Source organism: Coffea arabica, chromosome 10c (genome assembly GCF_036785885.1).
Source record: "Coffea arabica cultivar ET-39 chromosome 10c, Coffea Arabica ET-39 HiFi, whole genome shotgun sequence".
Taxonomy (NCBI): domain Eukaryota; kingdom Viridiplantae; phylum Streptophyta; class Magnoliopsida; order Gentianales; family Rubiaceae; genus Coffea; species Coffea arabica.
In genome coordinates this window covers 11,214,594-11,230,771 of record NC_092329.1, presented here as the reverse complement: position 1 = coordinate 11,230,771, position 16,178 = coordinate 11,214,594, and the positions used below count along the sequence as shown (strand labels likewise).

The 16,178-nt window shown below is 35.9% G+C and overlaps 1 protein-coding gene across 3 annotated transcripts; it reads left to right on the top strand.

Annotated features, from left to right (window-relative positions):
* Window positions 1–966: 966 nt before the first annotated feature.
* On the top strand, window positions 967–14,833 carry LOC113713185 (DNA mismatch repair protein MLH1-like). Of its 3 annotated transcripts, none has more exons than XM_027236832.2 (16): window positions 967–1,411; window positions 2,435–2,607; window positions 2,757–2,829; window positions 3,411–3,545; window positions 3,647–3,857; window positions 4,381–4,529; window positions 6,153–6,251; window positions 7,874–7,952; window positions 8,071–8,203; window positions 8,676–8,770; window positions 8,860–8,968; window positions 9,956–10,121; window positions 12,288–12,449; window positions 13,530–13,701; window positions 14,098–14,252; window positions 14,483–14,833. In XM_027236832.2, exons 1-16 carry the CDS (start codon window positions 1,136–1,138, stop codon window positions 14,525–14,527), a joined length of 2,232 nt encoding a protein of 743 aa, XP_027092633.2. In that variant the 5' UTR covers window positions 967–1,135; the 3' UTR covers window positions 14,528–14,833. The 3 variants fall into 3 exon arrangements, with proteins under 3 accessions (XP_027092633.2, XP_027092632.2, XP_027092635.2); XM_027236831.2 differs by having other exon boundaries at window positions 968–1,411; window positions 14,098–14,258; XM_027236834.2 differs by lacking the exon at window positions 967–1,411 and adding an exon at window positions 1,435–1,709 and having other exon boundaries at window positions 14,098–14,258.
* The last annotated feature ends 1,345 nt before the right edge of the window (window positions 14,834–16,178 follow it).

Sequence of the window (16,178 nt, the reverse complement as noted above, 5' to 3'; positions counted from 1 at the left end):
TTATAGCGCAAACTGGAACAGCCACGTTCAGTTTAAATTGGATCTGCTATTGATAGTTGCTTTGCTTCCAACTGAAAGTTAACGGCACTGTTCCAGATCAGTGCAACCATTATATTAAGGAAAGCGACTGCCAACTTTTCTAAACTCCTACAGCACTCAAAAGGGCCAAAACTCCCAACGGAGAAGGGATGTAGAGCCTTGACTCCTGACTTTAAAGAGTCGCCTTCTGGATTTCAAACACTGAAATAAATCGATCATCCCCAGTGTTTATGTTTATTGAGTTTGACAAATGAGTCTTGAAAATCCTTAATGGACGACTGTATTGCCTATCTCTGGTAAATCCTATTATTGTGCAATTCCTCCTTGAAACCTTTGGAATGCATAATCTACTTGATATGATATGATTGCATTCCGAAATCAAACACAAATTATTATTTAAACTAGATTTGCATAATACGTGTCTACTTGTAGGTCACAAATTTCAGTAACTAATAACCGCAGCATAAAAGTGACATTGAGTAATTTTAATAACCCTCGCTTTGTCAACATGAGTAATCTATTAACTCCTACTTCGTTGACAACATTTTTGTACGAGTAAGTTTTATATACACTGTCAGTGTATACATTATTACGATTGGATGGATGATATATCAACAAATTTTAATTTTAAATTTTAAATTCAAATTTTATACATGTGTCGTATATTTAATGGTAATGCAAACAGATATGACTGTAAAGCCTGCATTGGGGAGGAGGTTCAGTTTAGTAAAAAAGAAGGGAGGGTTCGATATATCACCATCTTAAATTAATTAAGACCGAATTTTCTCGCGCTAAATGAAGCCTTTGGCGACAGTAGAAGGATAACTCACAATTGCAAGTTCACAGTGTATGTAAAATTAATCCAATATTAACGTGAAAACATTATGAACTGAATAGAAATGCTACGAATTATATAGTCGGCCTTGCAAACAACCCCGGCCGCGTCCACGCCCTGTATAAAAGCCCCAAGGCCGACTTAACAGCTCCAAAGCCTTTGGCGCCAACTTTACCAAACTCCAAACTAAGGATAGTCACCAAAAAAAAAAAATTCACGGGGAAGCTATTGACGAATTCTTTTCAGTCCTCGGAGGAGGCCATGGAAGCGGGAAGCGCTGAAACCGAACAACCTCTAGAAATGGAAGTTGAAGAAGAAGAGATTGCTCCAATTTATAAAGAGCCGCCGAAAATTAAGCGACTAGAGGAGTCGGTAGTTAACAGAATCGCCGCCGGAGAGGTTATTCAGAGGCCGGTGTCCGCCGTGAAAGAGCTCATTGAGAATAGCTTGGATGCTGACTCCACATCTATCTCCGTCGTCGTCAAGGACGGTGGACTCAAACTCATTCAAGTTTCCGATGACGGACACGGCATCCGAGTAAATTCCAGCTCCTTCATTATTAAGCCCTAATAGCTGTAATTGTATTTAAAGATTCTTTCTATTCAGACGTAGGAAGTTTCTTTCATTTGATTAACTTGGCTATAATTGTAGCAAGTGTTTTAACGATTACTGCTTAGAACACCAAAGAACAGAAATTATTAAGGGAAAGGTGTGGTATGGATGTTCGTGAAAAGCTTGTGCGGGTAAAAATGGCCAACTTTGATCAATTATCGGAAGAAGAAGTCAATGAAATGGAAAAGGACTGGTTGCATTGGGTTTGGACCAAGTTTTGAAGGTCCGTCTGACACAAATTTGTATAAGGTGCCGTTGATACATTGTTAAAGAGTGTATCGTACAAGTCTTGTTGAATGGTGAATTGTTTCAAAAGAAATGATTTTGTGTGTAATACTTGCTGTCTACAATTTTGTGCATCTTCAGTGGGGTTGCAATAAACAAAAAGAAGAAAATTTTAGAGGGTGGATTCTTTTGGTTGATCTGATGATCTTATGTCTACGCAATTTTTTTTATGTTGATTTGTTAGCTACAGCTAAACAAACAACACATGGTTGTTTCTGTCCGTGAAGAGTTCTAGTCAACTTTTGTAGAAAAAGATGAAAATGCAGGATTTTGGTGTGGCTTTTGGCCAGTGCATGAATGATGCTCATTCATAAAAAGGCAAGTTATATGAATACAAATATTAAATGCCATAAATACTGTAACTACCAGACGATCTTTTGGAAAGAAAAAAAAAAAAAAAAAAGAGTAGGAAATGTGGCATTCTCCCAATACTAGGAAAGACTAATATTGCATTCTGAGGGAATGCAGTCCATTAAAAGTACTAGTTAACTGCAATTTTGTTTCTACTATTTCAAATAATCCCGGTAAATTTTCAAACCTGACCACTGTAGAAACATTGGCTCTACTATCTTCATCTTAAATCTTCTGTTGCATCATCAGACACACAATCATGTACCTCTATAATTTTGTTGACATTCGCTTTGTGTTTTTTTGCATGTTTAGTATGAGGATTTGCCAATATTATGTGAAAGGCATACAACTTCCAAGTTGAGCAATTTTGAAGATTTACAGACCATACAGTCAATGGGGTTTAGAGGTGAGGCCTTAGCTAGCATGACTTATGTGGGTCACATGACAGTCACTACCATTATGAAGGGTCAGTTGCATGGCTACAGGTAATAATAGCAAGTAATATATGACATGCAGCATGTCCATCCGTATTTTTTCAATTGCAGCTGTTTAATTTATTCCTTCTACTTAAACTCATTGACTTGAGGTTGGTAACCTATTCCATCCTCTTTTTCCCTTTCTTTCTCCTTCTCAGGGCGACTTACAGAGATGGTGTCATGGAGCAAGAACCAAAACCATGTGCAGCTGTGAAGGGGACTCAAATAATGGTAGGTTTCATAGTTTTAAGATGCTTTACTGCCCAAGCACACTACTTTTAATTTGGCATTGTAATTAGTTTGCTTGAGCTAAGTGAAAGAACAAATATGAAAATGTAATGTTATGGTCAAGTAGCTAGAGTTAAAGGAGGCAAGCATATGCAAATTATCCTGATATAATCATTTTGGAGCCAATATCTACCACTTGTTCTTATAAATGAGGAACTTTTCAGATTTGTTTCTCCTATTGTTTCATTGTGTGAGGAACTGTATTTCTTTGGGAGGAAAAATTTGATACTTCCTATGATGAATTTGAATATGAAACTAATCAGTTATATCCTATTCTTTGGACTTGCTCAGTTACTTGAATATACTAGGAACCATATTGATGCAAAAAGGAAACATTGACAACTTTGGAACTTAGTATAATATATAACTTAATATGAAGTATTGGCTTCTCTCTTTCTTGATTTTCACAACGAAAAATTTTGTGAGAGAAGAAAGCTAGATGATTGAAAATTGTGTGTTGCACTTTAAGTATGATCCATGCAATATGAGACTCTTTTGTCCAATGTTCCGTGTATCTCTCTCAGGTTGAGAATTTATTTTATAACATGATTGCTCGTCGGAAAACACTTCAAAATTCAGCTGATGACTATCCAAAAATTGTGGATTTGCTGAGTCGGTTTGCTATTCATCACATCAATGTGAGCTTTTCTTGCAGAAAGGTTAGTCTTTTGGCAGTTTGTAGTTTTTCTTACTGTCTTTTTTTCCTTTTTCTGAAGATAATAAGATGTATTTACCTTGCACTATTACATCCTTGATGCAGCATGGAGCTGCTAGAGCAGATGTTCACTCTGTGGCAACGTCTTCTAGGCTTGATGCGATCAGATCTGTTTATGGAGTTTCTGTTGCTAGGAATCTGATAAAAATAGAAGCTTTTGATGATGAGTCATCTAGTTCAGTTTTCAAAATGGAAGGTTTCATCTCAAATTCGAACTACATTGGAAAGAAGATAACAATGGTGCTTTTCATCAATAGTATGTATTCCTTTGTTATTGCCTGTGGGAAAAGAATATCCCTATCTGACTTAACGTAAATGGGCACCTGATCCATTAAACATCATACTTGTGCTATCTGATCCTGATTATGTGATTGACAGTATTGGAATATAGGGTGAATTGATTAAAAAGGGCAATTAACACATATTAAAAAATTACCTTCATGATTACCAAACCTTTCTCTGACAATCCCTACTCATCATACCTGTCCAAACATGTCTTCAACTATTACAGGTGGCGTGTATTAGTTGTTTTGCACTTTCTTATCAACAAATTCACAGGATTTGTTATAACATTTCAAACTTCAACCTGTTAACCACAACATACCTGTATCCCATGTTTTAATTTCCTGTCTTGGTAGGATAACTTTCTTAATACTTTGATTCATCCAGAAACATTTCTGCCTTTGTTTCTCTTTAGAAGTCATTGAAAAACCATTGGAAAGCATTACAATCTTGGGCTCTGACAGCCTCGGTTATTTCTTTGTTTGCTTTCTTCCCAGATAGACTGGTGGAGTGTGGTGCTCTAAAGAGGGCAGTTGAAATTGTTTATTCTGCTACATTGCCTAAAGCATCAAAACCTTTTATATACATGTCAATCATATTGCCTTCTGAGCATGTTGATGTGAATGTACACCCGACAAAGAGAGAGGTACATATTTATTCACTTAAACTTCATTGGTAAGACATAATACTAACTTGGTTCCTTGCAGATTCTTCTTGATTGCTTTTGCTGCAAGATAGAAGTTGTTTTCTCTGATGATCTAAATTTAGTTATTATATGAAAAATCTGGGGTCCTGGAGTATATAGCCTTCTAGATTATGTGATTACTAATTTAGAATGTCATATGCATGGTAGGAAATTCCTTTGGCTAACAAGCCGTAACTTGTTGCTGAAGAACTTCTCTTTCTCTTTATTTTCTACTTCATGAATGATTATCTGGAGTTCAGAATGCTGCCTCTGAAGAATGACAAGATGGCTTGCACAACATACAGTTTTAAGTGTTGGCTAAGTTAACTTTGCAGATTTAGTGACAATAGTTGTCAATAAAGAGCTATATTAGTGAGCATGAGAAGGATGTGTACAGTGATTTTCCAACTTATCATTTTACTAAGTATCAGAAAATATCCATGTCAAAAGAAGTTAACATCATTTGAATTGGATTAGCATGCTCAAACTCACATAATTTTGAACACTTTGAAACCATATCGTGTCAGTCTCGAACCCTTCTGGATCATCGAAAGGGTTGGTGCATGGCTGTTGTCTGGTCATGCTGCAAGTTGTTTCCACCACTCTTTGGATGCTTTTGAGCATGTTCTACCATTTTTTAGCTCTGTTACTTGAAAGAAAAGGAAAGTAGTAAGTTTAGATTTTTTTCAAACAATTAGAGAACGAGCTAGAGAGTACAAGATCCTGGGGACAAGTTTATGAGATTTGCTATGATGACCTAAATTTCCTGTACAGTAAATGCAGCTATTATGCAATCTTTTTATTATGGCATCCATCAATAACAATTTTATGATCTGGAAAACATCTAAAAAATGTCTTTTATCAGTAAGTTTCTTAGTCACCTTCAAAAAGGAGTTTCATTCTGCTTTCTCGGCTATTTTCTCATTTCTTGTTGGTTACATTCATGGTCAGCAATATGTCCTCTTTTCATTTGTAATGAAGAAGGCACAAAAGCAGTCCACCTATTACTTTTTAAGAGAAAAAGATCAATTTAAAGAAATCATCTTTTGATTCTTATAGTGGCTGCACAACTTTATGACGTTCCTGATGTAGTTTCTTCTGAAAGAGCAAATTTGTTAACGAAGGTTACATTTTGTTGCCACTTGTTATTTGTTCATTTCCTTGAATTCTGTTGTCCACTTGTATTCCGAGTAGGTCTAGGTGTTATGTTGTGCGGACATTCGCATTTGTCTGTAAAATGCTAATTTTTTTGAGGGAGCAACATCTGAAATAATTCAATTGATAATCCATTATGTTTTAAAAACAAAAAAAAAAAAAAAATCAGGTGAAAATTAACATTTTTGTTAGCTTGCACTAGCTTAACTTGGAAGTTTATAAGCAGAGTATGGAGAAGCAACCTTTTGCTTGTTATATATAAGATTATGCACATTCTCTATGGTTGGCTTTCTTTGCTGTATTGCCATGAAGCTTTCTTTCTTCTTGTTCTTATTGTCTGTTACTATTGGAATTCATCCTTTCAGATCTCTCTCCATCAAATCTTTTTTTTTTTTTTTCACATTATAAGGCAATTCATTTTCAATGCAGGTAAGTCTTTTACATCAAGAAATAATCATTGAAAAGATACAGTCTACAGTTGAATCAAGACTGAGGAACTCTAATGAGTGCAGGACATTCCAAGAACAGGTAATTCCAGTTACTATAAGAACTCCAAAAACAGAAAGGAAATGCATTGTCATCTAGTTTCTCGCTTAGGCTTAATAAGTGCCTTGTGCATAGTGGGGAACTTTTCAATGATAAGTTATCTGACTATTTGTCTCTGGATAAATAATAGTTGACAAATAAAAGTTGCACACAAATATCATATAAAGGATTTTAAATTTGCCAATAATTTTTTGGTTTCGTTCTATTTTTCAGCCCTTTATATATCATCCAAGTTTTGCTTGATTATGTGGTGGATTTGTCTTACTTGATAGTTGAAAGTAGCCCATAACCAGCTATAGATTTTGCTCTTGTATTAACTAATCATATTTTCACGTGGAGCCAAGCTTCAAACATAATAAACCCTGCACTGGAATTATTCAGTTACTCGTGGATATATTTCCAGATGATTGCTTAAATCAGTTGATTCCTAAACAGATACAACCAGGGAAGAAACAACTGATAATGCTGACCTTATTAGTTCTGCTTGTTTTATGATGCAACTTGGGCTTGCCAATCTTTGCTAAGCTCTCAAAATATGAATGAACTATTCTCAGTCTACTTCGCCTCTCAACTTTTTTATTAACTTGGTTATTGTCACTTTTTTCTTTGTCAGATTGGAAATGTGTAAAGGACTGATTATGAACTGTCTATTTGAACCAGGGATCTATTAATGGGAGAATTGGAAAGGTTCATATAAATCTTTGATATAATTCATGTGATATTATATCCTGGTTATTTTATCAGCCTATGTGACATTTGTGGTCTTCAATAATTTAGAACAGTACGTGATGGTGGCAGAAATTATGATTTCTATTTGTGGTTATGATCTAAGGTAGGAAGAACTTCTATTCTAAGTGCATCAGCAGTACAGCGGTGTAGCATAAAACATTATTAAAAAAGAAAAGAAAAGAAAAAACAACAACAACAGCAAACAAATTTGACATTTCAGTTTCCAAACCCTTTGTCATGTTATAAATTCGTATTTAGTCATGGGAGGGAATGGATGTTTGTTGCACTGGAAATGCATCTCAGGAAGCACGTATAACAACTTCAAGTACTTTTGTCAATTTTGTGACATGTAGCTAAATCTGGGCCTGCAGAGTTCTGCTGTTTCACTTCTTTCGAATTATTTGACTCCCATAGTTTGATTTTTTGAGGGTAGTTTGGTCCAGGATAGTTTTAACATTAGAAAGTATTCCTTTGGATTTGAATAAATTTAAGATTTACCAATGTCATTAGGAATTGGAACAATTATATCACAACTTGGGTTATGTAATACTACTAGTAATATATGCTTTTTGCTGAAATCTGGTCAATTTTATATATCTTCATGTTTCTATTTCTAGTTTCCGTCAGGAGATTGTGAAAGAATGGATATCTGGATGTTAACAGTGAAATTAGAAGGGTAGATTAGGAAGTCCAACAGTACAATTTTGCTCTATCAAAGAGAGTGAACATTTCGGGACACATCAACAGAAAGAAGCATGCTACATAGAATGCATGGCATGGAGTAGAGTAACAAGTTGGCGTGCATTTTAACTTTTCTGATGTATTTATTCTCTGGGAATGCTTATATTTTCCCCTTCATTTCACACATGAGGCAGACAGTGGATGCATCTACATCTAGTCTTCGGGCTACACAGAAAGACTCCCCCAAGAATCCCACTCCTCCTAGTTCACAGAGTATGTTATGTATTTGTTCCTGCTGGAAAGTGAATGTTATTGGATCTACTTTTTTTCACCTCTTCTATTTCTGATTCTGCTTTTGAAGTATCCTTTTTTGGTCTTTTTTTGCTCATAGCACCAAAATCAGAAAAAGTTCCAGTACATAAAATGGTGCGCATAGATTCGCTAGATCCTGCTGGCAGGCTGCATGCTTACTTGCAAGCAACACCTTCAAGTCAGGCAGATAAAAGTTCCTTGGCCTCTATAAGGTAGAACATTCTCTTCCATGGCCACCCACTAACCGTGCCAAAACTGAAGCTAAGGAGCTGGCTCGGTGATGTTCTTTAAAAAGTTCCATGCAATACTAATTTTTTAATTTTTTTTTTAGTTTTCATTTTTTTCTTCTTCTTTTGTCTTTGAAGTTTCAACCTAGCTTGAGACCTGGTTGGCTTTACGATAAGCCGTTCTACTGCTTTCCCTAAGGCTGCTTTTCTAAGAATGATTTGGAATTAGCTTTAGTAGGGGTTATTCTCCTTGCACCAGAGCCATTATCTCTTTTTTCATATATGTTGTGTGTTTTTCTGGACATTTTCTTACCTTTTTTTTCTTCACCTCTTAAATGTGTGTCGATGTTGATCTTTTAGAAACTATGTTGTTCATGAAAATGGAACAGTAGAATACAAAAGTTTCTTTTCATTGTTTCTTCTTTTCGTTGTCTTTATATGACCGTTGTTATTGCAGGTCTGCCATTAGACAAAGGAGGAATCCTAGGGAAACTGCTGATCTTACAAGTGTTCAGGAGCTTGTCAACATTATTGACAGTAATTATCACTCAGGTATTAGGTTTCCTCCTTGTTGCTAGTTCTTGGACGTTCCTTTATATGGCTAATGGCATGTTCTTTCCAATGACGACAATATTTGGCAGGTCTTCTGGACACTATCAGGAACTGCACATATATCGGGATGGCAGATGAGGTTTTTGCACTGATTCAGCACAATACTCACCTTTATCTTGCAAATGTTGTTAACTTGAGGTAAAATTTTATTTTTCCTTGTTTTCCTGTATGTTTTGGTGTACAATATTCTGTCTGTCTGTGTGTTTGTGTGCATCTATTTAAAGAAAATGGGGAAATCACCACCCTTGAGATTTAAGGGTTGACAAAGTCCCTATGTGTTTATTTACTACTTGAGGAACATAAAGTTGCAAATAGTGTGGTTTAACCTTTTCAGAAAGCGAAGAAAACCAAACAAAGGAACAGGCAAGAGCATGACCTCCTGTTAGAATCCTTTTCTAGTACAGGATATGCTTGCACGTAACCTTTGTTTCTCTTAGGTCAAGAAAGGAGATTTTATTTTACCACCTATATCTATAGTTTTTAATATACAATTTGCCATTTGAGCATTAACTTTTTCTACTTTATTTAAAGTGTGAAATTTCAACTTAAATTTTCTACATCCAAATCCTAAGACCTTGATCAATAAATTAGGTTAAACACTTCGTCTAACTAACAATTTTCTTACATGTAGATTTCGTGCCAAAACCAGTTCAGAGTTAAAAATTTTAAATATCTTTTTTATTTGTTTGAGAGCCACACTCTATTTATTTGTAGATTTTGCTCAAAAGTCTAATGTGCAAGATAGTTTAGTGCCATTGCTTATCCAAATCTCAAGTTATTCGGTAAGTTGTTAAGATCAAATTGACTCTAATTGTTATGCTTATATGACAATAAATGACTCATGATTACAGATGGATAATTGCAAAGTCAGAAATGTTTGAACTGCTAAGTGACTTTTGCCTGAATATGTGTTGTCTTTCATAATTTTTCTAGCAGATTATTTTCACACTTTTGCTTCTTTTTGTAATACTTCTCTGTAACTTATATATTTTTTGAATAAACAATTTATTTACAGGAAATAAAACTTGACATCAATTCCTCATCTTGTTTGTGTCATTCCCAGTCTAGTTTTACACCATCAATCAGTTCTCTTGAACCATTCTTTTGGTTTCAACCCTTTGACAGCAAAGAACTCATGTATCAGCAAGTCTTGCGACGATTCGCCCATTTTAATGCAATACAGTTGAGTGATCCTGCTCCTCTAGCTGATCTCTTAATGCTAGCTCTGAAAGAGGAGGACTTAGATGCAGAAGGGGAAGAGAACTATGATCTGAAAGAAAAGATTGCTGAAGTAAGTTTATCCTAGTTCAAATTAAATTGATGACTAAAGCATCCCGTTTCTAATTAGTTTAGTTTATTGTGCAGCACAAATTTGTCCTTCGATTTCTGCTCATCTATTTCACTGCTCATGTTACTGATACTGCTAATCAGATTAAATAGTTTTTTTTCTCCTCATTGTTGCTAATGATGCTTATACTGCTAAATAATATATTCATGTAGCTTAGGGCCATTTAGCCTATAGTTTGTTGCATATGTTTGCTGTTTCAAATTTTGAAAATGATTCTTCAGTGATTCCTCTGTCGCTGACACTTTGCACAGTAGTATTGGAGACTAGATTGATGTCTTTGCTGCAAATCTTGTAATCTTTAGAATAGAAGTAATGAAAATTTGTCACTACTGTGAACTGTGAAGTAATATTGGTTAGAACTATGTCCTTTTTATTTTTCATTATCAAATGGCAAGACTGAAAATTTTAGAAATGGAAAAGGTGAAGCTTCCATCTTACAGGCACTTGGCATTAAAACAAAATTGTTCTGTGTACCTAGTTTTGCAAGACAATCTTGTTGAGCGGTTTATCAGCAGATTATACACAAAAAGTAGTCAAGTGTCTTTTTGTGCAGAAAACTCACTTTTCTAATTTTTCTTGTGATTTATTTGGAACTCCTTTTCTGATTTGCTTATATATGCTCATTGATTCCTTTGTGGATTGCTTGACACTCTGGCTTTGTCTCTTCCCTGTAATGATGATGGATACACTTGATTTGATCCATGAGGCTGGGGCTTTGACTGCTGTTGAGGAACATTAGCATTGTTTCAGTTGAGAGTGATGACACATTATCCAATTGAGGGAATCCGAGAATGCTAAATTTTGTGGGGAATAGAGTTGCTTCAAACTGTCATAAAACCTTGGCATGGTTTCATTAGGAAATTGTGGCTAATACTATGCCATTTTTTATATTGAAAGAAAAAGTCGTGATATGAGAGAGTAGATTAGTCTGCTTTAGTGCCATTTAAAAGGAAAAGAGCCAGCCTTTGATTGTTTCCACTCTTGAAGGGTTCTGGCAAATTATAAACTCTAGATCTGGGTCAAAAAGTAATTCTTGTGTCTTTCTTTTCGAGCCTGTTTCCAAAGTTCTGAACTCTGATCCTTTCCTAGTTGATGGATTGGAAATTTTTAGATATTTTCGACAAATCTAGATCTGTAAAAGCAACATGGTAGATTCTGTTGTGATAGAGATAATAGGTTTTGGAAGGTATAGAATGTATAATTTCTACACGTGGCACACTAAGTTTTCATGCTCATGAAGTTGCTTAGTATTTTTTGGTTTCTTGCATCTGGTCTTTTTCGCAGATATTCATGTTAGAAAATGTTATACAGAGGCAATCTTTCAGAAAAAATAATTTACTTATCCAAAACCTAAGGAGAAAATGGGTGTTATGAAGACTAAGATAAACAAAATGCTGACTCAGGAAACATATATTTTAAATTTGTTTGTGGACATCTTGGTAAATCCAAGGAGAGTGAAGTATAGAAGTTACCAATGACATCCATTAAATGAAGATCTCTGATGTGTAGTGAAGATCTCACCATTTACAAAGTCATTATAGGAATGATGGAATTGACTATTTCTTTATCCATCTATTCACTTTATTTATTACACTACAGAGAATACATTTTCTTATTTTTTTTCTTATCTGTGGACATCTATCTATAATTTTTGGCAGTGCTTGAACTTACCATTGCTTCAAGGCCTGGATAGTGTATCGTGAGACAAACTGAAAACAATTTTTTTGGGTTTTTTTTGTTTTCGGCGGCGTCCCCCGGGGGGGTGGGGGAGGGGTTGTTATACTAGCATGGATGAGAAAACAGAAGTGCTGCCCAGGCAGTCACTTAACATTAAGTTGAGACAATCATCACATTGCACACTTTGGTTCCTGACTGCTGAAGCAGATACCATGTTCTTCTACATCTTTTGTGATTGACAATGGATATATATACAACATATATTTTGGTTCTTCTCTAGTGCCTGAGCAGATCCCATGTGCTTCTTTATCTTTTCCGATCTGCAAATGGATATGTCTATTCAATATGTATTTTGACTTCTCTGGTGCTTTGATTTTCTTTGATGGAAAGCAGTTATTGAACTACGTTGGCTTTTTTGTTTGAATATTTCAGATGAATATCCAGTTGCTCAAGCAAAAGGCTGAAATGCTACAGGAGTATTTCGGCATTCATATTGACACAAATGGTAACTTGTCTAGGCTTCCTGTCATACTAGATCAGTACACGCCTGACATGGACCGTGTCCCTGAATTTGTGCTTTGTTTGGGAAATGACGTAAGTTCTAAGTCATTGATCTCTCCTCTATCTTTGCATCCATGTGTATGTGTGTGTCCGCATTTGTCTGTTGGGTGCTTTTTTTTTTTGGGAGAAAAAAGGGGGGGGGGGGGGTGGTGGGGGGAATGGATCACTGCAACAGAAAGAGAATTGATCTCAGTCGCATAAAACACCAAATGTTCTTCTAATCTACCAAAGCTATCTTTTAGGTTGGAGGACTATATGTTGCAGAACGTCTACCTTAAAAGTGCAATTTTTTGGCTACTGTGCGCATGTGGCTAAGGTTTTACTCATTATGTAAAGCACAGATATTTATTATCAGGAAATATTTGGATTTTGAAGGATTACGTACAGTACAGTAATCGTGATATGTATTGGCACCTGACCTGTGTTATGACAACTCTGGTTTTTAATTTTTCAAATTTTTAGGCTTTTGTCAGAAGACTGTGTGTAATTAATGTGGCAATAATGCGATCAATCAAGTCTGAAGAATGTTGTAACGGGGTTCTGCAAACTAATGGATATTTTTGTAGGTCAATCAGTTAAAAATCTTTCACGCATCAGGTGAATGACACATGAAAGGAGACCGCAATATAGCAATCGAAAGCCCTTCTGCACCATATCATAACATAAGCCATACATAAGACAACCTACAATATAAAAACATTTAGCCAGTCTGCCTTGCAGCGAAACAGCACCTGTCAATGGAAAGATAAGTACACTGCAATGCCCCTTTCCTTGCCCAACCAATTAGGTATCTTATATTCCAACAATTAAATTCACCTTACTCCCTTTTCCGCAAGCTAAAGAGACAGGTAATTGATGAACTGTCATTGGTCCTTTGTTGATGTGCTTTGGCCATATGATTTCAGTATCTATCTATAACAATTATTTGACTAAGTTATGATGAAATGATGTCAAATTAAGGTTCTATTTAAGGATAAAATTTAGCATTTTATGAGATCAGCTAATTGCTCTTTTCTTTTCTTTGTTTTCTTTCTTTACAAGCCACATATTATCTGCCAGTCCACATTTTCTTCAATTAACTAAAGTTGAACTTTACTTTGGTTAATATTGTAGGTTGACTGGGATGATGAGAAAATATGTTTCCAAACAATTGCTGCTGCTCTTGGGAACTTCTATGCCATGCATCCTCCTTTGTTGCCTAATCCATCGGGTGAAGGACTGCAGTTTTACAAAAGAAGAGTTTCTTCAAACTGTCATCAAGCAGGAGGATCCTTGAAAGATGCAGGTATGATCAGTTTAGCAGATTTATTTTGTATGGAGTCCTGGCAGTTGGAAAAAAACTGATGATTTGTACTAGTTCATAAAGAACCAAACATGACCCCTCCCCCATTTTGCCCCTTCAACCAAATGATATAGAAGATGAAGATATGAGATTTATAATAATAAGCTGTTAAGACAACAAAAATATAACATATAGCCCCGTGGAAGTGTGCTTCTTTCTTTTCTTTTTTTTTAATAAATTTGGGACAAGGTTCGTTTCTCACACACTCCATTCTTCCTTCCTGCTTTGCACTTCCCATCTTTTTAATCATGTTTAAAGAGGTCTATCAACAAAATCACCCTGCATAAATTTAAAGAGGCTACTTATGTATCTCAAAATAAAAATGGTATTTTTGTGCAGATGATGCTGCTGTGGAATCAGAATATGATGATGAGCTACTTGCAGATGCTGAGAATGCTTGGGCTCATCGTGAATGGTCAATACAACACATTTTATTTCCATCCATGAGACTGTTTTTTAAGCCGCTGACTTCAATGGCTTCAAACGGAACTTTTGTACGGGTACTAAATTTGATTCTATCTCATTCGCTTCAAAGGCTTTTTATATTTGAAACAATATTCTTTTTGATGCTCTTCTGCACTTGTTTGTACCTTACTTTCACATACAGAAGCTCATACTCTCTTTCTATCTCTCTCTCTCACACATACATGTACATGCACAGAGACAAATGCATGCATCTCATCTTTGTTTACCGATGGTGTTGTTTGCTTCCCATTTTCTTTAGGTTGCTTCACTTGAGAAACTTTACAAGATCTTCGAAAGGTGTTGACAAACAGCTGAGTCTTCTGTGCAGTAGTGACATACATGGGAGTTTTGTTACTGAAGTTTGGGATTTCGTTGGGGGTTCAAATAGGAACCTTTGGTAGCGGTGCAAGTTTGGGATCAGGCTTCTAGTGCCCTGCCTGGGGTCGGTATCATTGCATTGCTTGTACAGGTTGAATTGTTGACTTGTTTTGTTAGCCCGCGTTTCTCTTTTGAAACCTTGTATATAGTTTTTGTCTTTATTTTCAGTCTTAGCTTAATCTTTGGATGATCTCGAAATCTCAGATGGTATATAAGTGCGAAATTTTGATGACCTCGTCTCTTACAAAATGGACATTCTGTCAGGGAAGCAATAATTCACCCAAATTGCAGAAAACGATGACGTTTCATTCAATTGAACAAATTGGGTCTGATAGTAATAGAAATAAGTGTGACGGCGTCGTATGAGCTGAGAATTAGTGGAACGACGTCGCGCAAGGCATTGTAGAAAACGATGACGTTTCATTCAATTTGGGTGAATTATTGCTTCCCTGACACATTCTTTCCGCAGCAGCCCACCCCTTTCCTTTTCCGGACGAGGGGCCTGGACGGTTGTCAAAGACAACCGTTCCAGGCAGTTCACGGTCAGGATGAAACTTCAAAAATTTGTACGGCTTAAATCACGTCTTGTAACTTGATTTTCACGTCGTGTGGGGCCTACAAAAATGTTGTTCTATTTTACTCGCTGTTGTTCAATTGTTACACCTTGTACAGATGATGTTACATCATGTACGAATGGTGTTACACCTTCCGAAGCGGTTGTTCTGACAACTGCTCCAGCCCCGCGTCCTTCCTTTTCCTGGTTCCCAACCAGGGTCCGGGGTCAAAGGCAAAATTTGAAACCGAAATATGAGGGGCGGAAACGTTGCAAGCGAAATTTGACGGAGTAAAGGCTAATACAGAACTTAGGACGGATATTTGACTTGTCCTATACGCTGATGACAATTCATAAACTTATTGTCATACTTGCGGTCAATGGTTGGTTGCATCTGGTAGACTGCTAGTGTCGACTTTTGACAAATTGGATAGGACTTAGGAGTCAGTTTCTTGCTGTTAAAACTAGAGAAAAATGGTGCGATTAGTGTTTTATTATTCAAAGCACCGAATGGATTCGATTGTTGATGTCCTGTAATTCATTGAGCTTAAATAATCCTGTTTATTCCAACATTGTAATCTTTCTAAATGGTTTTAAAATTTCATTTCAAAAGCATAAAAAATATACATAATTTCCATTCCCAAGAAAATCGAGCACAGCTCTGAAATTCTTTTGTTTTTTGTGAATACGGATGATTCAAAAGATTTCAAATGCTGTAAGTATAGGTGGTAAACAAATTCATTTAGTTAAATTTACTCGTACCTGTTCATGAATAGATGGATATAGGTATCTTGAGTTTTTGCATATGGGTATAAATAGGTTACTTAATAATATTTATTTATTAAATGGATATATATGGGTTGACTTACTTAAACCCATTATGCATTTTTAACCCGTCCAAATCCATTCAAATCATCTATTTTCATGCCTCTAGCTGTAAGTGACATTTTTCTTTATAAATATCATGTCTCCAAGTCTTTCTGTTCTTTAGCCATTACATAGAAAATTAGTTCACATTGTACGT

Bases quoted from the DNA above. Each gene is read 5' to 3' on its own strand.
- LOC113713185 (XM_027236831.2), top strand. From the start codon at position 1,136: ATGGAAGCGGGAAGCGCTGAAACCGAACAACCTCTAGAAATGGAAGTT. The intron at 4,530-6,152 runs GTACATATTTAT...TTTTCAATGCAG, and splicing joins TACACCCGACAAAGAGAGAG to GTAAGTCTTTTACATCAAGA. The intron at 8,204-8,675 runs GTAGAACATTCT...TTGTTATTGCAG, and splicing joins AGTTCCTTGGCCTCTATAAG to GTCTGCCATTAGACAAAGGA.